Consider the following 25,994-nt stretch of genomic DNA (forward strand, 5'->3'; position numbering starts at 1 on the left):
ATTTCGATATAAGATTCTGTGAACTCCATTGATGTGATGGCGAGAAAAGGTAGTTAGTTCATTGTAGCATGGAAAAGGTGAATGAGTTAGTTTACACGTGGAAAAACTTATATATATATATATATATATATATATATATATATATATATATATATATATATATATATATATATATATATATATATATATATATATATATATATATATATATATTGGTGTTAGTTTGACAGCCGTAAATAAATTATTAGCACACTAGTACATCATAAAACATTAAGAATCAGTAGACCAAGCGTTTTTTTTTTTTTTTGATCTCTGAAGCATATATAGTTTCATGTGGAATGAAAATATTAGACGTGGAGAAATATACACCACGTATTCGGCAACAGAGCGACTATTAATAAGTCCGAAGCTACAGCAAGTTCCAATCCCATACTGCGCTAATGAGGAATTAGGGTACATCTCCCATATGCTATTCATTATCCTGTTATTTTTATTAACATATAATTATATTTTCGTATCTTTTATCTTTTATTTGTTTCAGTAATTAGACTGCGGCCTTGAAGAATTTTTAGTTGAAATAATTGACCCCTAGTTATTTTTTTTGCCGAACTGCTAAGTTACGGGGACATAGCAACACCGATTGTCAAGCTGTGGTGGGGGACAGCCTCAGACACAAACACACACACACACACACATACAACGGGCTTCTTTCAGTTTCAGTCTACCAAATCCACTCACAAGACTTTGGTCGGCCCGATGTTATAGTAGAAGACACTTGCCCAAGGTGCCCTGCAGTGGGACTGAACCCAGAACATGTGGTCGGGAAAGCAAACTTCTTACCACACACCCACGCCTGCGCCTATATTGAAGATTTTTTTCTCGTTTCCATTCTAAAGTTGAAGTGTATAAACTTTTCTGAACGATTGCCAAATCAATACCAATATGCAAATATTCATCTGCGTATGAACAAATAAATACAATTTTAGAACAAGGAAGAAACATTAGATAATGTAGTCTTAGATGCACTGTTTCTGACCATAAAAAGACAGCATTGCCATAGTTTGCATATCCTTTGCTTTTGGTTAGATAAAGCTTTTTTTTTTTTTTTTTTTTGTAGTGGATTGAATCAAACCTCGGGATGTTAGTAATAGATAAGGACCGTGTGAACACATCTCTTAAATGTTAAGTGTTCAACTTAATTGCTAATCCTGTCTAATTCATTAACTTTTCACACGCTCCTATTTATTGATGGATACCACGCTGGAGAGAATGCTTTATGATTCTGAATTACGTCTCTTTACACTTTGAGTTCAAATCCCGTTAGGATCTGCTTTGCAATTCATCCTTGTAGATGTTAATAAAATAAATGCCAATGAAGTCGTTGTAACTGATTATACCACTACCCCTTTTCTCTAAAATGTGTTGTCTGCGCTTGGAGATCGGTAGATTAGTAGAAAGACTAACGTGTCGGAAAAAATGCCTCAGGATATTTCTTCATGTTCTGAGCTTCAATCTCGCCGACGTCGATGACATTGAGTACCAGTCAAGTACTGAGGTAGATCTAATCGACCTGTCCCCGCCATCTCTCAGAACGGCTGGGTTTGTGCCTACATTAGAAACAATTATCATTGGTACTTGCTAGACTCGTTGGAGCATCGGATTAAGTGTAGCAAGGGCTTTAGTTATGGTTCTTTACGTTCTGTGTTCAAAGATATAGCTTTGTTATGGAGCAAAGTAGGTCTTGTATACGTGAAAGATATAATATACCACCTGGTTTAAAACCAGTCTGCTCCACTTCTTCAGTGATTTTCGAGGAATACATTTCGGTTAAGCATTTGGTCGAATCTTCTAACCCTTTCTCTGCAAGCATTAAAATGTAAATGTTCCGGCTGGACAATGTCCACATCATGGAGGCTCTACACATGACATAGTTATTGTCCTTTTTCTCCGAACAAATTTGCGCATTTTTAAATATACATACTCTAATTCCACATGTTCATTCTTATATTCTCAATAGTTACGGTGCTCTAACTCCACTCAACTTCCTTGACAAAACCATTCTTACACAATCCTGGGTCTACAGAACTGAGTACATTGATGAAAAAGATTTCGAAGATTATTTCAAACGGATGGATAGCATTCCACAGAGGGTAAGTTTGTTGCTGCTGTTCTTGAAGTTATGCTTGTTCTTTTCATCGTCTTTTTCGATTTTATTGCTGTTGTTGTTTAACTCCAGGTCTGGAGGCGCAATGGCCCAGTGGTTAGGGCAGCGGACTTGCGGTCATAGGATCGCGGTTTCGATTCCCAGACCGGGCGTTGTGAGTGTTTATTGAGCGAAAACACCTAAAGCTCCACGAGGCTCCGGCAGGGGTTGGTGGTGAACCCTGCTGTACTCTTCCACCACAACTTTCTCTCACTCTTACTTCCTGTTTCTGTTGTGTCTGTAATTCAAAGGGTCAGCCTTGTCACACTGTGTCACGCTGAATATCCCCGAGAACTACGTTAAGGGTACATGTGTCTGTGGAGTGCTCAGCCACTTGCACGTTAATTTCACGAGCAGGCTGTTCCGTTGATCGGATCAACTGGAACCCTCGACGTCGTAAGCGACGGAGTGCCAACAACATTAACTCCAGGTGTGGCCTGATTGATTGGACATATGACGAAAGGTATTCCAGCAGCCACAATTTGAGGTCTTGTTTTAGACATGAGTACTTCAGATCATCTTATCCAATGTGTCGCTTTTTCTATTTTAGACGGTAAAGTAACATTTGACTTGGGTGACATTTGGCTGCTATTTTTCGGTCTAGCAACCACGTAGCAGGTCCTTTGTTCTTAAAAGAACTGAGTAATTTTCTCTAAACCTTGAGCAAGTATTTTTTATGCACTCACTTTTCGCTACCATGAACGTTGCGACAAGCGATGAGACTATCTTGTTTCCTTCATTCAGAAAGACAATGCCAGAACAACACTGAAGTCTTTGTAGAAAAACAGTGACTAACATGAACCGATTACCTAGTATTTCTGAACTGGAGAAATTTGTTTTTTATATGATTGTTGTTTGCGTCATAAGAATATAGAAACTTAGAGAGACGTGAAATATATCGTTTTTAACTCAATATTTACACACTATCATCTATAGAGTTATTTATTTCGCGTTCCACCATTAAAAACGATTCGAAATTTCTAAATTCTTATGACGTGTATATGTGTGCGCGTATGTATTAATTAGATACACACTAAGCAGCGTTGATTGAAATATAGTTATGCACAGTCATCTAATTAACATCTAATTAATTTATCCTAGTTTGACAACGCTTATCGCACATCGGCGATTTGCTATTTGCTATTCTGATATAAGAGCTTCAGGTTCTAAGTGGTCATGAACGATTGGGTGGGGGTAGGAATACATAGTCGAGGAAGTGTGATGACACAGAAACGCATGCATCTTACTGTTCAGTGACGTCATTCGTGGCGCAGTAGTGTGTTTACACTATGAGAATTTTTTTCTCTCGAGACAACTTGTGCAACGTATTGACTTTCCACGTCCGAATGTAAACGAACATGTTAAATACGACTGTAAATATATATACATATATACATATATATATATATATATATATATATATATATATATATATATATATAGGAAACAAGACAGATATTGATTGAGTTGACAAGAAGCGATAAGTTGACAACTTTAACAAAATAGAATTTGCTGACATAATCAACAGGTAAATACTTACCAACAACTGAAATCCCGGTGAGAAAACGATTAACAAATTATAAATTCTCGCAAAGGAAGATGGAAAAATGAGAAGTGATGTACAAATAAAAGAGAAAAAAATTAAAAACAGAATATGATTACGAAATAGTCGAGCAAAATCGGAGCAATCACCGAAATGGCCAATGAAAATCAATAACATAACAATAATGGAATAAGATACGTAATGATAAAAATAAGTTCGGATACAGATAGTGAAAATCATCAATGAAAAGTGAAGAACAACGAACTGGCAAAGGAAACGACGGCAACTATATAAAATAGCTTAATAAAATAATATCTAAATATTAATAAAATAATATCAGTTTCAATAAGCACCAAACTAGCCCGCAAACTAGCCCACAAAATGTTTACCTGATGATCGCAATGGCGTGAAACTCGAACCACGAGAAAAGGTTCAGTTTAAATAAGCTATATACTTTATACCATGAATTAAGTACTCATTTCCTTTATCGTTGACAAACTGTTACGTTTCAATATATGTTTATCTCTCTCTCCCTCTCTCTCCTTCTCTCTCTCCCTCTCTCTCTCCTTCTCTCTCTCCCTCTCTCTCTCCTTCTCTCTCTCCTTCTCTCTCTCCCTCTCTCTCCTTCTCTCTCTCCCTCTCTCTCCCCCTCTCTCTCCCTCTCTCCTTCTCTTTCCCTCTCTCTCTCCCTCTCTCCTTCTCTTTCCCTCTCTCTCTCCCTCTCTCTCTCCCTCTCTCTCTATATATATGTATGTATGTATGTATGTATGTATGTATGTATGTATGTATGTATGTATGTATGCATTATGTATATATGTTCACACAGACACACTCATAGTGACACATGTATGTATGCATAATGTTTATATCTATCTCTTCTACAGATCGATGAGCTGATACAGCTAATGAAGGCAGCTATTCGGTTAAACAGGACTTCACATTTAGCTTCCATAGTAAGTAACAAATTCTATTACCATGCGTTATGTCACATACCGTTTATACACTTTTCCAAGTGCTGGTTTCTCCATTGCATACCACCATCATGGCTATATATTTAAAATGTGTCTTCGAGTTTCTCCCAATATTGTATTTCTTTGGGTAAATGGCATCTTCAACTTTGCCGTTTTTCTACGGATATAGAGCTTGAGTAACGAACACAGTCATGAGTTTAGATAAACCTGAGTAAGACTATGAATATTATGCTTAAATTATCTTTAAGTAAAAATGTTTGCTCAGATTTGTTTCTGAATTATATTTAACAACTATGAAATCCCAGAACGGGATTGAAACTAGTCCGGCTGATCCCTCTTTTCTGCAACAAAAATGTTGTACATAAAAAAACAAAATGTTTACAGCTGACAATGCATACAATGTGAACCAAAAGCCTAACGATCATATATTATGTAGGTTGGTAAAGCGCTGTTACAAAACAAAATACCAGTAATGTATTAATCGAACTAATTGCCAAGAAGGCGTTATATATTCACACTGGTTTAACTAGTTTAATTTAAGTCCTTATCAATAGTAATTAATAGTGCTAAGAATGTGTTATATAAGTGGTTTGTTTTACCTGTTATTGATACTGAGTTTATAGCAGTGTCTTCGTGGGCAGTTAAAGACAGAATTACTCAGTCGGTGATGAAATCCTTACATAGATGTGAAACAAACCTGGCTGATTCTTAATTTTTTCGTTCACGAAGATATATATATAAGGAGAAAATGCTTGCATCTATTTATTACATCTTGTGTTGCTTAAATATTTACAGGTATATTCTACAGTACAGTATAACGTTGTAATAAAACACTATTAACGCGCTTGGAGTCACATAAATCCTTCAGAAAAACGCAATCGTCACATATGAGATGTTTTAATCGTAGGTTGTTCAATTCGGGCTGATCTAAGGCTAAACAATGACAACTGACAAATAAATAGACAGACAGATAGAGAAAGACCGAGAAAACATGTCCGGATTGTAATACCAAACAACCACCATATGTTGAAACAGTCTGTACATGGTGATTTGACCTGATATGAATATTAAGTAAATTCCTTAAAAATACGACGAAAAGACTGATAAATTAGTGCTGCACTGGAACTACACAATAATATCAACATCAAAGAAACATAACATATACAGTACAGTTAACACAGAAGCATTTATACATAATTGTAACATTTAACTTTAATGTAACGTTACTTAATAACTATACTTATAAAACTGCGTGATTTATATGTCAAGTACTTGATGTTTTCTTTACTATCTGGCATAAGTGAATATATGTGAAAATAAAGATTTAAAACGACACTGCCGCTGGTATTAATCAATTGAATTTATATAATAAAATACTTTAAAGTAATTTTAAGATTATAATCCTGAGATCAAAGACTAAAGGTTTTAGTTCAGCTTTGGTGTGATGAGAATCAAGATGAGTGTTGGGCTTCTAAGCACAAATTTACTTTAGAGCAAGTTTAGGCTAGCTTTATTAAATAGAAAGACAGTAAAACTCACTGTATAATACGCATCTCCTTCAGAATGCACGTCATAAAACCCACCAAATCAAGACCAGAAATACGGGTGCATATAATGAATAGCATTAAATCGCAATGTTTTTCCCCACGTATACATTTAATAAGAAGGAGACACAATAATGTGATAAAGCTTTACTATTTCTAAAGTATATACCAATATGTTTTGAAATATATATTTTAAATATATTTCAATATATTTTAAAATATATATCAGTATATTTTATATAAAATGAAATATAGGTTCAAATTTTTGGCACAAGGCTTAGCAAGTTCGGGGTGGAGTAAGTCGATTACATCGACCCCAGTGTTCAACTAAAGAATGGTCGCAAATGGAACACCTTTGATCATAAGTTTGGTCGATCGGTATTACAAACATTCTTTTTTTTTATCAATTAATCTGTTGTGAAGTGAATAATCGTTAGCTTTGATGATAATTCTTGTCAACGTCTCATAGGAGTCATTGAGATGTGGATCTGTCATATATTGTGCAGAATAAAATGGAAAGACATAATTGTATGCATGCAGCACAACACAGAGGAAACTGAAGAATCTTGGCAAACCGATCCCTGGTTACCGAGAGGATACCTGGCTGACGGCTGATGATACAAATTTTAGTTTCGAGAGAAAAATACCTATCTTAAAATTAATCATTATAGAGCCTTTCGAGAGAGAGGGAGAGAGGGGGGAGAGAGAGAAAGAGAGAGAGACTTTAATATTCCTTTCTTTACTTGAGAAATATCATTACTCTCACGACAGTTTTCACAGATTGAATGCAAGTCTTCCTTTAAGTAATATCAAATACTTTCTCAACACCGTGTATAAAAACTGCAAGCTCAACTGAATCTCAGGACGCCCACTCTTTATATTATTAGAAGCAATTTCTTCTACTCAGCTCATCTTGCTATTGTTTCGTGAGGAAAGCTAATGTCTTCACCATTTTTCCGGTATACAGTTTCAGAAACCGCTAGAAAGCATTCTTTTGTAAATTCTCCAACAGAATATATGATAGAATATTTTGCAACTTTTTTTTACAATAATATAGTTTACGTGAGCAATTACTTACGTGTTTCTACTCGCTTTAGCAAAAAAAAAAAAAAAAGAATTCAGTTGATTGTTTTGTTTCTGAAGTATTTCTATTTCAAGTTTTTTAATGTGTCTTTTAAATTTATACAACTCAGAATGTTTAGTCGTGTTAAAGTTAAATTCCTTAAATGCTGAGAGGGATTCGGAACATATTAAACGCAATGTCCTGGTTTTCTCTTCAATGAAGAAATTATAATTTGTTCATTTATCTTGTAATATTTTCATTTCTCCAGAAAGCTGATTGCTTTTGAAATTTAATTACGAATAAATGAATAATTATTAATTATTACAATTATTAATCAGCGCTCTTAATAATTGCTTCGGAAACTTCTTTCTTTTTTTCTTTCTTGAAGTCGTTTTTTTTTTAATGATTAACATGATTATTAATTAAAATAAAGAAAAAAAGAACTACAGTATCTAATGTACTCATCCTTTGAAAAATATGATAAAATATCGTCAATCTTCCCATAGGTTATATCACCCTGATTAAAAATTATTGTCACTGCTTCACAAAGATTTACCCAAGTCGAGATATTAGTTTGCAAAATGTTAATAGAAGCTTTTTTGGCTTTCTTCCCATTGGTTGATGATTTGAGGAATTGATCAACTTTATAAAACTTTTATCAACAGAAATCATAACCAAATGAGAGACAGAAGCAAAATTATTCTAATTAACACTCAGACCTAAAGATTGTATAACAAAATTTTAGTAAAATGTTATATTTATGTAATCTTTACATTACATATGCCATATAAAACGTCGGTTGCAAAGAGATGCATTTTACCCGAGTGTCACTGGTTTCCCATTTCTGCCCTCTGCAGTCGCTCAACCTGCTAGTTGTTGGCACTCCGTCGCTTACGACGTCGAGGGTTCCAGTTGATCCGATCAACAGAACAGCCTGCTCGTGAAATTAACGTGCAAGTGGCTGAGCACTCCACAGACACGTGTACCCTTAACGTAGTTCTCGGGGATATTCAGCGTGACACAGTGTGACAAGGCTGACCCTTTAAATTACAGGCACAACAGAAACAGGAAGTAAGAGTGAGAGAAAGTTGCGGTGAAAGAGTACAGCAGGGTTCGCCACCATCCCCTGCCGGAGCCTCGTGGAGCTTTAGGTGTTTTTCGCTCAATAAACACTCACAACGCCCGGTCTGGGAATCGAAGCCACGATCCTATGACCGCGAGTGCGCTGTCCTAACCACTGGGCCATTGCGCCTCCACCAACCTGCTAGAAATAGTCATATTTTCCATCTTACTATCTTAAAAGACTATGGACACATTGGATACTCTACGTCAGGATAAAAAGAAAAAAAGGGTAGGATGATCACAGCTAAAACGCCGTCAAACATAGGTTTGTCTGTTCAATTCGGACTGATCTGTTGTTTTAACAACTTAACGGTAAGATGTGGTTTGGGAGTTATTTGGTTGCTATTTCTAACAAGACGTGCGGGTTGACTCGACGTCTGTATGTCTGTAGATTCTTGTAGTAGCCACACCGCAGGCGGGTAACGTGAACTTAGTCTAGTAACCTCAGTGATTCGCTGTAATTTACTAACTGTGCCTACGTCCACCTGGTCCCTATTCCAACGTATCATATAAATTTATTTATAGTTTCTCAGTTTTCTGTGTTATTAATATGGCATTTATCATTTTAGATTTACATTTCACTCTTCCATTTTACTTTCTCACTTCTCTCTTTCTGTCCCTCCCTAACTCTCTCTCTCTCTCTCTCTCTCTCTCTCTCTCTCTCTCTCTCTCTCTCTCTCTCTCTGTCTTTCGACCTTTTACTCTTACTTTCCCACCGCTTCTTCTATCTGAAACTACAGAAGGTCGATATTTGTGATGTGGTGCCGAGAACATGAGAATATATCCACCTACTAAGTAACTTTATATAGCAAAACTACGTTTATGTTTAAAACGCAACATCGTGTACACACACACACACACACACACACACACACACACACATACACACGCACACGCACGCGCACACACTCACACGTGAATATGCACATGCGCGCATACACGCATATACACATGCGTGTATATAAACGTGCTTGCCTACACACACGTGTGTGTGTGTGTGTATTTGTATGTTTTTTCTTATCAAAACACTAGCTATAAAAAAAATCACACGAAAAGCGTAACATATCGAGTTCTATTTCTTTCGTAAATCCATTCTCATATACGTAAGGTATATGATAAGCATAGACCCCATTCATAGAAATATTCCCCATTCCTTAACTGGTACTATAATTTATCGACCCCGAAGAGATGAAAAACAAAGCTGACTTCGGTAAGGTCTGAGCTCAGGTTGTAAAACCGCGTAACAAAATACCGCAAGTATTTTTGTTCGACACTGACATCTCTGTCAAGCGATTTCTTCGTCAAATACGTAGTTAACGATAAAATAAGTTGCAGACTGAAAATTAAAAATTGCCTAAGACTCTTGAAGGCAACGCCACTACATATTCTGACAGAATATATCAGTCATACATATATCTTTATCTGTATCTACTGTCCCATAAGTTCTGTCCGATTTTACCTTTTTAAAAATTGAATGAAATGTAATAGTATTTTAGAATGTCTAATGGAATTAGAAATTATTTTTATGCATTTGTGTACATTTACACTAACTGAATATTATTTTACAGAATAATAGAATTAAAATTTCTTTGATTAAAACCCTTTCTAACATGGAAGTATCCAAAGAGCATTTAAGGCACATAATGCTTTATGAGTACAAAAATGGAAACTTTGCAGCCGAAGCGACTCGAAACCTACACTCAGTTTATGGAAAAGAATGCTTCAGAAGATGGTTTGCAAAATTCAGAAGTGGAGATTTCAGCCTTGAAGATGAAGATCGAACAGGACGTCCAGTTGAGTTTCATGATAAGCTCCTTGAAGCATTACTTGAAGAAGAAAATCCTGCATTATCGGTTGAAGAATTGGCAATAAAGCTTAGTTCAAACCATACAACTGTTTATCGTCATCTTCAACAACTTGGAAAGGTTCCTAAACTTGGAAAATGGGTGCTTCATGAATTATCCGAAAGCAACCGCAAATTCCGAGTTGACATCTGCTCTTCTCTCCATTCTCGCGAACTCATTTCACTCTTTTTGGATAGACTTGTGACAGGGAACGAAAAATGGATCTGCTATCGGAATGTTAAACGTCGTTAACAGTGGCTTGGTAAAAGTGAAAAAAGCTGCCGTACCTTTGTAATCCCCATTAGACTCATCCAACTCTTTCCAAATCCTTTGCACTGTCCTCAGAATGACACCCAAACACTCTGAAATGTTCGTATTGGAGCTTCTGGCGCGAATGTCAAGCAGTACAGCATGTCGTTTTCAAATTTCTGGCAGAGTGAATTGCGTCATGGTGCTGTTTTTCTCACAGACTGTGCCCAACTGACCCGACTATACTGTGTGGTCGAAAAAATCAAAAACTAACAATGTGCATACGCGATATTGAAAATATAAAATGGCGACAATTTACTCATCGTACCCTGCACTCACACACACAAACATGTATGTATATGTATATATGCGTGAGTAGTCTAAGAGTGGGTATATTATCCGAAATGTACAGTATTATATATCCATCACGACTGATCTTACCAATCGGTTTCGCTCAAGGATTGTATTCCTTTCGCGAAACCGATTTGGTAAGATCAGCCGCGATGGCTATATAATACTGTACATTTAGATTAATATTTATATCGTATATATATATATATCTTTTATATCACTATCTATCTATCTATCTATCTATCTATCTATCTATCTATCTATCTATGTGTCTGTCTATCTATCTGTGTGTGTGCGTGTGTGTGTGTGTGTGCGTGTGTGTTTGATTGTTCTTCTAATCAGTTTTTGCTATCTACTTGCAGAACCGGCTAACAGATGAATTGCAGCTCTTCAAAATTCAAGCCTCTCTCTTTTATCCAATCAAATTAAAGGAAATTATTCTGGTGAATCACATCCCAAATGACACGTGGTACGGTATATTATTTGTTCTATATTCTCTCCTATGCATGTGTGCGAGTGTGCGAGTGTGCGCATGCACACAAATTAAACTAGTCATGTTTTGAAGTTCCCTTGTGACTGTTTTAATATTTTTTGTCCCGGATTTACTTACAAAAAGACTCCAGTGAGTCCTGAACCCCACGACCCGTGAACCTGTAATCTAATAACAGGACTGATGCCTAATCGCCAAATTTTGCTTCTGCGCGGGGACAGATACATGACACCATAGCACAAAATGACGTAGTAGTAGTAGTAGTAGTAGTAGTAGTAGTAGTAGTAGTAGTAGTAGTAGTAGTGGTGGTGGTGGTGGTGGTGGTGGTGGTAGTGGTTTGTAAATAACACTGGTTAGAAACACACAAAAGAAAATGTTAAGTTTCCCATCGGAAAGTCGGTTGGTCTATTAGCCTGATTTTATGTGACTGGTCGATTTACTGGGTTGGTGGTACGATATCTGAAATGCTGGGAACGAGCTGTTGGTGAACGAATGGAATTGCGCGTTCTCTTCGGTTCGTTTACTGGGACTGTGGTAGGGAAATGCACATCGCAAGGTTGTACTTGATTTGGAGAAGTTACTGCAGAGTAGCTGGGCGTGCAAAATGTATTTACGGTTCATTTAATACCTAAGTGTACGCTCAAGCATATAACAGGGTAGGATACGTAAATTGTCACCATTTTATATTTTTAATTTCGCGCATGCGCATTGTTTGTTTTTGATTTTGTCGACTACACAGTATAGTAGAGTCAGTTGGGCACCATCTGTGAGAAAAAAACAGCACCATGATGCAATTCACTCTATCAGAAATTTGGAAACGACATGTTGCATTGTTTGGCATTCGCGCCGGAAGCTCCAATACGAACATTTCAAAGTGTTTGTGTGTCAGTCTGAGGACAGTGCAAGGTTGGATGAGTCTAATGGTGATTACAAAAGTACGGCAGCATGGAAAACTCACTCTGATCGTTCTAATAAGAAAAGAACTTCTGAATGTGTTGGTGAGATCCAGGCCATGATTGACAACGATCCCTTCAAGTCAATCAGGTCCATCGCCAGGAACATGGGAGTGTTTGAGTGTCTTGTCAGGTAGGTACTGCATGAAGACATTCGGTATTCCTCATACAAGATGAGAAAGGGCCAATTTTTATCCCAAGCCATCAAAGACAAGTGGAAAGACCGCACTACGAAGCTTTTCAACAAACAATAGGTCGACAAATGTGGACTGAGATCGCCAAGATGTGGCAGCAGCGAGAGTTAAACATAAATGTTGTTCCTGTTGTCATCGGAGCATTGGGTTCAATACCACCCAACCTATAGAAACATCCGGACACTTTAGAAATATCCTACAATCTTGGTGTAAAACAAAAATTGACTTTACTTGGAACTGCACGTATACTGCGTAGATTGTCGTCTGCCTGAGGTCCTTGGTGTGACTTGACAGACAGTACAAATCCCCGGTATGCACATGTTCAATCTACATCATAATATTGGATTATTGTGCGACGTCTTTAAGTAACAACAACAACAAAAACAATAATAATTTTCATAAATATAATAATAAATTCAAATTACGACAAACGTATTTTTTTTTTTTTTAGAAGCGTTGAGATGTCTTAGAAAGTTAAAGAAGTGATTTTAAATTCTCAATCGCAAAATAATGCTAATAATATAGCCTGAACAGGATAAACTACCCCTATTTTGCAGAGAAAAGTGTAGGTGGCTAGCTGTGGACTCGAACTCACATCCCCGTGATTACGCGTCACGATGCTTTGACCGAATAAGCTAAACTACCCACTACAAATACCTCTACAAATTTAAGATATATAAATCTCGCTTTATGAGACGCTCTCATATGTTAATAATAATAATAATAATAATAATAATAATAATAATAATAATAATAATAATGGTTTCAAATGTTGGCACAAGGGCAGCAATATTGGGGAGAGGATGAATCGATTACATCGATCTCAGAGTTCAACTGTTACTTATTTTGTCAACCCCCGAAAGGATTAAAGGCAAAGTCGACCTCGGAGGAATTTGGGGTCGATAATAATAATAATAATAATGATGATAATAATGAAATGAGGTGAAATAGAACCAGGGCGTGTGTGATTAGAAAAATTACCCTCCCGTGATACAACAACGCACATGCATACTCACACTTGCACTCTCTCTCTCTCCCTCTCTCTCTCTCCCTCTCTCTCTCTCCCTCTCTCTCTCTCCCTTTCTCTCTCTCCCTCTCTCTCTCTCCCTCTCTCTCTCTCACTCTCTCTCTCTCCCTCTCTCTCTCTCTCTCTCCCTCTCTCTCTCTCTCTCTCTCTCTCTCTCTCTCTCACACACACACACGCACACACACACACACGCAGACACACAAACATAAACACACACATGGGTATGTATACACGCATACGTGTGCATTCATCTATGTAAAACAAGAAATAACTATCAGCAACATGGCATACTATTCTGACCAACCAACAGATCAACCAACCAGCCAACCAGCCAGCCAACCAACCGACCAGCCAGCCAACAACCATCCGGCACAGACATCAATCAACGCAGAAATTCTTTGAGAAATGTCTTATCTTCTCGTTGTTCGCTTTTGTCTTTAACTACAAACCCCTAAACATCCGACACCACATACCTCGAACATCTCCAACAGCTGTTTTTCTTTATCACACTGCTCCCATGTAAATCCTATGTATGTATGTATGTATGTATGTATGTATGTATGTATGTATGTATGTATGTATGCATGTATGTGTGTATGTATGTATGTGTGTATGTATGTAAGTTCGCATGTAAGTTCCTACGTACGTATGTATATAACTTATAAAATGTGAGTATATATGTATATAACTTATAACGTGTGTGTATACGCACATAATATATATATATAATATATATGTATATAATGTATATAAACTATATATATAATGTATATATATTTTATTTATAAAAAAATATATATATAATATAATATATCGTACACATATGTATGTGTGTGTTTATCATTGTGTATGTGTGTGTGTGTGTGTTTATCATTGTGTATGTGTGTGTGTGTGTGTGTGTGTACACATGCAGACACAGAAAGAGATATAGACAATAAATAACTACGTGCTTATGAACGCCTACATATAAATACATTCAAAGACAGCTACATATATATATATATGTGTGTGTGTGTGTGTGTGTGTGTGTGTGTGTGTGTGTGTGTGTGTGTGTGTATGTGTGTGTGTGTGTATGCGTGTGTATATCTGTCATTACACAAATACAAAATCTGTCGAATGTTTAAGTTATTAGACGGCTAGCTCAAGTATTGTTAGTTCATGTCTCCTACATAATTCCAGGATACAAGCTTTTTCATAGCCTTACCTTGTAATTACACGACTTACATAAAACAAATATAAAAGAATGCAAACAGAAATGTGGAAAATTATCAGGTATGGTTTGATGCACAATTAATACCAGAATCAAAACAGAGCTGCGACTGGATTAATTACAGAATCAACGCATAGATATTGCTGAAATACTATAGAGATGATTTTCATGATTAATTCATGATTTCGAAAGCTACCATCAAGATCTGTGTAAGATTCCCGTGTCAACTTAACACCATAGCTTAGCTATTCTCAGTAAGACAGACTAAACATTTGAGGTAATAAGTAAATGTATACATGTATTGACGCAAGGTTTTGTGATCGTTCGAAACGCCTTTCATAAATAATCAAAAGTACAGTACCGTTTACGTTTTTCCTTTTTATCATTTTACTTGTTCCGGTCACTGGGTTGTGATTATCCTGAGCTGAAGGGTTTAGTCGAACTAATCGATATCAGTACAGTACTTATTTCAAAGTTTGGTACTAATTCCATCAGTCTTGTTTTTTTTTTATTTCTTTACCGAACTGCTAAGTTATACGGATGTAAACAAACCAACACCGGTTGTCAATCGGCTAATGGGGAAGGGAGACACAAGCACAAACACACACCCACGCAATCACATATACACGCAGACACTTACATACATACATACACACACGCGCACCTATATACGACGAGCTTCCATACAGTTTTCGTCTACCAAATTGACTTATAAAGTACTGTTCGACTCGGGGCTATAGTAGAAGGCATTTGCCTAAGGTGCCATGCGATAGAAGTGAACCAAAAACCACGTTCAGTAAGCAAAGGCGTATAATCTTGAACTTATTCTGACCTCTCCTGGAATATGGAAGAAGTATTGTGAGCCTTATATGAGTTTCTGTTGCTTGCTTCTTCAACTTCCAGATGTACTTTCACCATGAGATGGAACTCAGTTTACTCTTGTATTTTGGTGGAAAAATGTGCTATTTCTATTGATCATGAGTGAGTTTTCAATAATGCAAATATATATTCTAGACATGCCATCAATATATGAAACATCAGGTCTATATACTAACTTTTTGTTGCGGTATTTAATTAAGGGGACATCTGACTACACTTCTAAAATTACAATCATGTTGGGTTGATAGTATATTTCTGGTTGCATTATTATGGTTGAATATCTGAGACCCTGTATTTTCTAAACAGCTCGAATTCATTGTAAAACTAGGACATGAGGAAGTGGGCGGTTTTTTTAGTGTCAAGAACCACTTTACTATATTTCTGGACATATTCATGTTGTTTGGCCTGTTAAGTCATATTATTTTCATATTTCGATGTAAAAACCGATTGGAGAATATTTTGTATAATTATTCGTATTGGTGAAGTCAAATTCCCTCTATTTCCTGTTATAGTAAAGGCTGTTTTATATTATATGTTCTTGCCTAAAGATAGTTGAAAAATGTGTGTAGTGACGTTATTGATTACATGTTTAATGATTGTACTCGGGCGGTTGGAAATATAATTTATGTATAATGTTCCCTCGTTCGGCTTACGCTACCGGTAGATACGCCTGTATTTGGATTTAATGTCCCGATAGTTTACCATTTTTAAGTTCAATTTTATTGTGATTTAAATGGAACTCTTTGAATATGTTGATTAACTTTTCTAGCTTTGTCCATACCATGTTCACTCCTGTTGTAATACTGCGAAGTTCGTCATCTCTTTGTAATACTATATTAGCTTCTACACAATTTCTGCGTGTGTTTAGAATAGAATTTCATTTATTCGTTTCTATTTTTTATTAAGCTGTGTAATTATGGATGAAACTATGAAATACCTCCCCCACATAGTTTTTCTTATGTAATATTCAAGTCGGTCACTGACAAAGTGATACGGCTCTTTTGTTCAACACAAGACAGTTCTTGGGATTTTTAAATACGTGAAAGAGTGTGTACACATATGTAGATGCATGCGAGGATAAAATTGTACTTTTGTAATGCACACTACTTTAGTAAACGAGTGCGTGCGTGCAGTGCCATATGCACCTGTGATTGTGTGCATGCGTGTGGTGCCATATGCACCTGTGATTGTGTGCATATGTTCACTTTGGAAAACTCAAATGGAGAATCATTGGAATGTTTTACATAACTTTCCCTGTACTGTTAATCAATTGTATTTTGAGGATGCGAAATAATTTCTTTTGTTCTTCGTTGGACAAACCCAGACTTTTTAGAAATCCGTTCTTACGGAGCCCATTGTACCTATAAGTGGTATACACACATGCACACACACACACACACACACACACACACACACACACACACACACACAACATACATATATCATGCATACATATACATATCTATGTGTGTGTGTCTTTATACCTGTGTTTTCCCCCTCCCCACCATCACTGCTTGACAACCAGTGTTGGAGTGTTTACGTCCCCGTAACTTAGCGATTCCGCAAAAGACACTGACAGAATAAGTACTTGGTTTAAAAAATAAGTTCTAGGGCCGATTTGTTCGACTAAAACCTTTCAAGTCGGTGCACCAGCATGGCCGCAGTCAAATGACTGAAACAAGTAAAAAAGAAAAGAATGCACACGCACGCACGCACGCGCGCGCACACACACACATGCTCTCTCTCTCTCTTACACACACACACACACACACACACATATATGTATACACATACATATACATACAGACAGACAGACAGGCTGCATGCCTGACCAATTATATGCTACAATCGATAATATACTGCTCGACATATATACGCGTGCGTGCGTGTTTGTGTGTGTGTGTCTTTGTGTGTGTGTGTGGGGGTGGGTGGGTGGGTGTATGTGTGTGTGTCTATCTTGTCGCATGGAATCTATTCCTGTTTCTCTCTATTAGTTTATCATTCTTCTTTTATTTCCAGGACAGAAATCCGACACAAAATCCAAAACAAAGTAACCAAACAGATCGCACCTTCATATAAAAATTTCAAAAGATTCATTGAAGAGGTAAAACAGCTCGTAATGTTAAGCTATTAAGTTTCCTAACTTACTTCCTCATCTCTTTGTTGTTGTTGTTGTTCATCATCCTTACCGTTCTTCTTCTTCTTCTTCTTCTTCTTCTTCTTCTTCTTCTTTTTCTTCTTCTTCTTCTTCTTCTTCTTCTTCTTCTTCTTCTCTCTCTCTTTCTCTTTATTTATATATATATATTCTTTTATACTTTTACTTGCTTCAGTCGTTTGACCGCGTCCATACTGGAGCTCCATCTCGAAGGATTTTAGCTGAACAAATCGACCCCAGGACTTATTTATTAAAGCCTAGGACTTGTTCTATCGGTCAAACACACCAACACCGGTTGTCTCTCTTTTCTCTTTCTCTTTCACACACATACATAGGTTTCTCAGCCCACGTGCGAACTTATACGCGTCTCTTTATACACTTAAATATTATGCGATTAGCAGACGGCCTCACAGCTAGAATCAACAACGTCCACTCATGTACATATGGATGTATATATGCACACACAAGTCAAGGAATTACCTAATGTCGCAAGTGCAATGGAGCCTTTATCGCATGTATGGAAACACCCACATATGTTGACAATGTCTTTTAAAATCAAGCGTAGTTTATTCTTTATAATCTTCATATAATTTACAGGCGTGCCTGTGTGGTGTGGAGCTTGCTTCCCAACCACATGGTTCCGGGGTTCAGTCCCACTGCATGAGACCTTCGGCAAGTGTCTTCTATAGCCTCGGGCTGACCAAAGCTTTGTGAAAAGATTTGGTAGACGGAAACTGAAAGAAGTCTGTCGTATATGTGTGTGTGCATGTGTGCGTGCGTGTGTGTGTGTGTCTGTGTGTGTGTGTGTGTGTGCGCCTGTGTTTGTTCCCCCAACTCACCGCTTAAAACTAGTGTTGGTGTGTTTACATCCCTGTAACTTAGTGGCTCAGCAAAAGAGACTCATAGAATAAGTACTAGACTTTAAAAAAATAAGTCCTGGTGTTGATTTGTTCGACTAAAACCCTTCAAGGCGGTGCTCCAGCATGGCCGCAGTCAAATGACTGAAACAAGTTAAAAGAATAAAAAAATATAAAGAATACATAGATGGTTATATATTTCGAAGTCTTGTATCATTGTTGTCATTGTTATTGGTCTCATTGTTGTTATTGTTGTTATTGCTACCCACCTACCTACCTCAGTACCTGTATAAAGTCCTCCACCGCTGAGAGGGCGGTAACTTCGACTTTGAGAAACATATATCTACTGATCTAGATCAATAGTTCTCAACCAAGGTCCATACGTGCACACTGAATTCATAAAACGGAAGAAAAGATTAAAAACGTAATGCGCATGTCAAAGTAAGACGGTAGAGGAGAATAAAACAAGTTATATGATGGTCTGCATGCTACGTCCAACGCCACTATTACGCAGATTTGCTGCAATCATCTTGTGTTAGTAATCACATTATGCTGAGACCCCCTTTGGTCATAACTGACCATGGGATTGCACCTAGAAAGTTACCCTCCGAGGAACAAGTTCGGGCAAGTTTGTTTATGGAAGACCAGCAGTCGCCCATACATACCGGTCTCCCCTCTCCACGCCACCAGTGTTATCCAAGGGAAAGTCAAAGGGGCCGATACAGCTTGGCACCTGTGAGGTCGCAACTCATTTCTACAGCTGAGTGAACTGGAGCAGCGTGAAATAAAGTGTCTTGCTCAAGAACACAACACACAGCCCGGTCCGGGATTTGAACTCACAACCTCGCGATCGTAAGCTAGACGCTATAACCACTGAGCGATGTGCCTTCACAGTAATCACACTGTATATAACATAATTATGAATACCAAGCAGCACAAATATTGATTTCAAATTTCAGCACAAGGTCAGCAATTTTGGGGGAGGGAGTAAGTCGATTGCATCGACCCCAGTACTCAACTGGTACTTATTTTATCGACCTCGATAGGATGAAAGGCAAAGTCGACCTGGGTTGAATTTGAACTCAAAACGTGAAGACGGACGAAATGTCGCTAATCATTTCGCCCGGCATGCCAGCAGTTCTGCCAGCTGATTACCTTAAGCAGCTCAAATATTAATATGGAATTTTTAAAATCGTAATAATTGTTTTAAAAAATTTGTGGCGCACCTACTAGATACCAGATGTGACGCGCCGTGTCCCGCTGCGCTCCACTTGAGAACCACTGAACGAGACTATAGCTGTTTAGGTAGGTAGGTAGGTAGGTAGGTAGGTAGGTAGGTAGGTTGGTTGGTAGGTAGGTGAATTGGCTTTCCTATCTTACTGCATAACTATTTTGCAGCCTAAATCCATCTAACTCTCTAAATCCATATAATTCTCTAAATGCACCGTATCCTATGCACCCAAGATATTCTAATAACCGTTCGTTTCATTATTTATCTACCAATGTGTGAATCTTTTCTCCAGGAGTATATTCCAGCTGCCAGACCAAACGCCGGTCTCTACTCCCTGAAAGACGGTATTAAATATTATGAGGCGTGCCTCAAATGGTATTTTGGCTACAATATAACTGCTACTGAAGTATATAACCTTGGTATAAGTGAAACGAATCGCATAGCAAAGAAAATGAAGGAGGTAAGTGATTGTTCTATTCTCTCAGCAGCGAACGGTTTTCAAAAGACAAGTTTTAATTCAAAACTTCGATGTAATGCCGTCTTTTAATATAATTCTTATAAATGGATCCTTTGTGCACATTATATTAAATAAGTTAAGTAGTCGTCAAGAATAACGTAAGGGCTGCTGTGAAGGCATCTAGACGACCCTGGGGTGGGGGTGGGGGGGGGGTGATCGATGCCAGTAGAATGCCACTTGTACACAAGTCTAAGCTCGATCAGTCTGGGTCGGGTCACCTGGATGAAAGTGTATGTTGTAAGACATGAAACATCCAGGGACACCAAGATACAACGCTGACGATCAGTCCGAGTATTGTAACTGTAAACGTATGTTGAACTGTCGTGTTTTCATGCAAATGATACATGAGTAAATAACCCCAGTGAAATGTATTTTGCTTATAAATAGGATAATTTCACGTCTGCCGGCTTACAATAGAATATACATCTGCTTAGTGAGTCTCTCATTGCTTTTTCGTCATGTACAATTATGGCTATACTTCGTTGAAGAGGTGTAATAAAACCGAAACATATTCGGGAACGTCTCTCATTCGGCCAAATTATTGAAATAGTATTGGACATCGAGCAATTGCTTTCTTTTCCTTACCGCGTAATTATAATCAACAGGATTACTCCATTGATCACCACATTTAATATACTGACAACTTAACTCTCTTTAATCTTTCCCTTTTACTTGTTTCAGTCATTTGACTGCGGCCATGCTGGAGCACCGCCTGTAGTCGAGCAAATCGACCCCAGGACTTATTCTTTGTAAGCCTAGTACTTATTCTATCGGTCTCTTTTGCCGAACCGCTAAGTTACGGGGACGTTAACACACCAGCATCGGTTGTCAAGCGATGTTGAGGGAACAAACACAGACACACAAACACACACACACACACACACATATATATATATATATATATATATACATATATACGACGGGTTTCTTTCAGTTTCCGTCTACCAAATCCACCCACAAGGCTTTGGTCTGCCCGAGGCTATAGTAGAAGACACTTGCCCAACGTGCCACGCAGTGGGATTGAACCCGGAACCATGTGGTTGGTAAGCAAGCTACTTGCCACACAGCCACTCCTAACCTAAATTGAATCCTTAACAAATTGATGGTAAATGTTTTCCTCCAAAATAATTCCACTTAATTTTTTCTGTCTCAAACAACAAACTATATGTTGGCATATGAAGTTTTTATGGGAACGCTCCACCATCATTCCTTTTGTCAATGCACATGTATTCACAGCAACAGGAGTGTATTTTCTCTGTATTGATCTCAAGACAGTCTATCTTTCTTGTTGATGGCACTGGATGTTGTTTCAGCAACAACATCATGCAGTATTATCAATGGCATTTTTTCACCAGTTGCTGATCATATATGTGTAATACCTTCCACAGAAATGTGACATAACCGACTTTATCTGTCGCATCTTAGCGTTTCAGGGCATCACTGTTTCTCGCGAATGTTTGTATGTATGAAAGGATACAAGTGTATAGTAGTAGTAGTAGTAGTAGTAGTAGTAGTAGTAGTAGTAGTAGTAGTAGTAGTAGTAGTAGTAGTAGTAAGAGCAGCAGCAGCAGCAGAACTGTGGACTTGAAAGGTCTTTCTATAAATTTGTTTTCCAATTGGCATTAGAAAGCTGTGAACCATCTGAAACTCAATCGATTACTGTATTCTTCACGTTTCCTTTAGGTTATGTCACAGCTGAATTTCCACGGAGATTTAAAAGAGTTTTTCAACCACCTTAAAGATATTCCAGAATTTTACAACATTTCCGAAGTAAGTTGCTATGAATTTCGTCTGTCTGTCTATCTATCTATCTATCTGTCTGTCTGTCTGTCTGTCTGTCTATCTGTCTGTCTGTCTGTCTGTCTGTCTGTCTGTCTGTCTTTGTATGTATGTATGTATGTATGTATGTATGTCTGCCTGTCAATATATCATATAGGTGTAAAATGAAAGAGAACGACATTCATTTGATCACGTTTCGTAGAGTTCTAACATATTTCTATCAACAATTAGTTTTAAGAATCTCGTTGCTTAAAGTTTCACACGAGAGTGGAAATGTCACTCCTGGTCGTTCGAATGGTCGGAAGTGTTCGTTATTCGTTCTTGGAAAAAAACTCATTGGCTAAACTTATTAATGATCTTAGAGAGTAGATGAGCACAGCAACGTGATTCCGAGTTTCATATACATATATATATATATATATATATATATATATATATATACAAAGATAAGAGGAATGACCAGCAAAAGTGGACTCCTATATGCTAGAAATAGATGCCGAATCATCTAACCACGAAAAATATGTTCTCAGTAAAAATTTACAGTCTGTTGTGTCGCTAAATTTTTACTGAGAACATATTTTTCGTGGTTAGATGATTCGGCATCTATTTCTAGCATATAGGAGTCCACTTTTGCTGGTCATTCCTCTTATTTTTGTATGTAATATGATTTTAATCTTCGGATTTGTTTTAATATGCTGGACCACTGGTTTTAATTGATTAATATCAATTTCTACCCTTATTAATACATTTTATATATATATATATATATATATATATATATATATATATATATAAGCAATGTTAATTCTCTAAATGAAGTATTAACAGTAACTGCACGATAAAGTGTAGTATATTGCCACTTAAGTGTGGCTGACCCCTAGGGGTGGATGTTACTGTTGCTTTTAGCCCCAGGAGGACATCTCCTCCAGCTGGCTTATCGGCACACGACTGTGTGGCAATATACTACACTTTATATATATATATATATATATATATATATATATATATATATATATATATATATATAAAATGTATGCATGTATGTATATATACACACACATACATATACATACATACATACATACATACATATATATTTATGCATATATATATATATATAATATAGCCTCATAATCATACACACACACACACATTTTTGACATCATGAAAATTTATAAAGTTTGAGAGAGCGTGAAAATTTCAAGATCCACCATTCAAAGAATGTGTGTGTGTGTGTGTGTGAGAGAGAGAGAGAGAGAGAGAAAGAGATAGAGAAAGAGAGAGAGATAGCGTGTGTGTATTACGAGGAATTGTATAAAAAAAATTGTTTAAAAAAATTTGTGTATTGGAGAAGTATGACCAATTCCTTGCGCATAAATTTTGACAGTAAAATCTTATGTGGGCCCCCCATGGGCCATGTAAGCCCCGGTTAAACCTTTACTCTATAACGTTCCTTCCCGCTATAGTTAAATCAACACCTTCCTCTTCTCTTTACTCTGTCACTTAACTCATCAGTATTGTTCTCTCCTCTACACTCAGTCGATAGTCTGCAATTGCAATATCTTCGTCTCTTCTGAGGCGGCGAGCTGTCAGGCTGTGTGGTAAGTAGCTTGCTTACCAACCACATGGTTCTGGGTTCAGTCCCACTGCGTGGCACCTTGGGCAAGTGTCTTCCACTATAGCCTCGGGCCGACCAAAGCCCTGTGAGTGGATTTGGTAGACGGAAACTGAAAGAAGCCCGTCGTATATGTGTATATATATGTATATATGTATGTGTGTGTATATGTTTCTCTGTCTGTGTTTGCCCCCCCCCCCCAAACATCGCATGACAACCGATGCTGGTGTGTTTACGTCCCCGTAATTTAGCGGTTCGGCAAAAGAGACCGATAGAATAAGTACTAGGCTTCCAAAGAATAAGTCCTGGGGGTCGATTTGCTCGACTAAAGGCGGTGCTCCAGCATGGCCACAGTCAAATGACTGAAACAAGTAAATGAGTAAAAGAGTAAATGTCGGGGAAAATGTTCAGTGGCATTACGTCCGTCTTTACGTTCTGAGTTCCAATTCCGCCGAGGTCGACTTTGCTTGTCAACCTTTCTGGGCCGATAAAATAAAGTACCAGTTGATTACCGGTGTCAATGCAATCGCCTTACCCCCTCCCCCGAAATTGCCAGTCTTTTGTCCAAATTTGAAATCAATATCTTTGTCTGTTCTATAAACAGCCAATACTCTCGAATATTTTCCTCTTCTCTACATTTAGGCTACAAATATGGCTCCGGTTTCAGTCCCAATATGTGGCACCTTCGGCTAGTATCTTCTACTATAGCCTCGGGCTGATCAGAGCCTTGTGAGTAGATTTGGTTGACGGAAACTGAAAGAAGCCCGTCGAATAATACTTGTGTGTGGAGGGGGTGTCTTTATGTTTGTGTTTACCCCAATCTCACCGCTTGACAACCGGTGTTGGTTTACATCCCTGTAGCTTAGTGGTTAGGAAAAAAAGAGACCGATAAAATAAGGACCAGACTTTAAAAAAAAACAACAAATACTGGGGTTGATTTGTCCGATTAAATCCTTCAAAGCAGTGCCCCTGCATGACCACAGTCCAACGACTGAAATATGTAAAATGTAAATGATAAGAGATAAAACGTCTCTTTTTTTTTCTCTCTCCTTTGTTTTATATTTTTTCTTGAGCTCTAAGATTTACAAAGCCTGTTGTCCGATTAACGCGCACAAGTCACTGAAATTACAACATACCCTGAACGGGACGCTAATCCGTTGCAAGCAGGGACCAAAGCCAGTACTTTTGAGGGGGGTGGGGACAACACGATTCCTATTTCTTTACTGCCCACAAGGGGCTACACACAGAGGGGACAAACAAGGACAGACAAATGGATTAAGTCGATTATATCGACCCCAGTGCATAACTGGTACTTATTTAATCGACCCCGAAAGGATGAAAGGCAAAGTCAACCTCGGCGGAGTTTGAACTCAGAACATAGCGGCAGACGAAATACTGCTAAGCATTTCGCCCGGCGTGCTAACGTTTCTGCCAGCTCACCGATTCCATTGACCCCCTACTATTTGACTGGTACTTTATTTTATCGACCCCGAAGGGATCAAAAGCAGAGCTGACTTCGACGGGATTTGAACTCATAATGTAAAGAGCCAGAAGCAATGCAGCTGGGTATTTCGCCCGACGTGCTAACGAGTCCGCTAGCTCGCTGCCTTTCTCTCTTCTACACTCTGCTAATAAACTCACCAACGCCTTCTGCGTACTCGGTCATTACTCTACGTCTCAACCTCTCCTATACTCAAACAATAAATTCACAAACACCTTCCTCACCCCTTCACTTACTAAACAGACTGTAACCACTACATACTACTCCCTACACTGAGGCAATATCTTCTAATATCTTAGGTTCCTCTACACTCGATCAATAGACTCTCCAAACCACCGCCCTCAGTCCTCAAATTAGTCTCACTAAAACCATTCATTCTAAGCAATCGTTACTTTCTACCTGAAATATTTCCATTCCAACCCCGTAGATTATAAAGCAACACATTAATTAATTAACTATGAATTGAGTATAATCACGTTAATTTAATGTTGTCCTCTCATTTCAGTCGAAAATAATAGATGAATACAGGGACATTATACAGAAACGAGTGAATCCAGTTTTATTCGATATATTCCACCGTGTTCCACTTGAAACGGTCAGGTAAGAATGATGATTTACTTAATGTAGATCCCATGTTTTTGCTTTTTAGAGTTAGGTCAGTCCCTACTAACAAAGTTAGGCTTATTCTTGTATATA

The 25,994-nt window shown here is 37.7% G+C and overlaps 1 protein-coding gene across 1 annotated transcript in view; it reads left to right on the forward strand.

The window, feature by feature from the left end:
* LOC106870641 (uncharacterized) overlaps nucleotides 1-25,994 on the forward strand; it is a 110,539-nt gene that overhangs the window by 77,747 nt on the left and 6,798 nt on the right. The window contains exons 5-11 of the mRNA XM_089365996.1: nucleotides 2,018-2,150; nucleotides 4,631-4,699; nucleotides 11,253-11,359; nucleotides 17,663-17,747; nucleotides 20,179-20,346; nucleotides 22,087-22,173; nucleotides 25,804-25,898. Of these exons, the coding sequence (XP_089222122.1) occupies nucleotides 2,018-2,150; nucleotides 4,631-4,699; nucleotides 11,253-11,359; nucleotides 17,663-17,747; nucleotides 20,179-20,346; nucleotides 22,087-22,173; nucleotides 25,804-25,898 (744 nt within the window). The remainder of the gene's footprint in view (nucleotides 1-2,017; nucleotides 2,151-4,630; nucleotides 4,700-11,252; nucleotides 11,360-17,662; nucleotides 17,748-20,178; nucleotides 20,347-22,086; nucleotides 22,174-25,803; nucleotides 25,899-25,994) is intronic.

The sequence above is a fragment of the Octopus bimaculoides genome, chromosome 18 (genome assembly GCF_046866305.1).
Source record: "Octopus bimaculoides isolate indiv1 chromosome 18, ASM4686630v1, whole genome shotgun sequence".
Taxonomy (NCBI): Eukaryota; Metazoa; Mollusca; class Cephalopoda; order Octopoda; family Octopodidae; genus Octopus; species Octopus bimaculoides.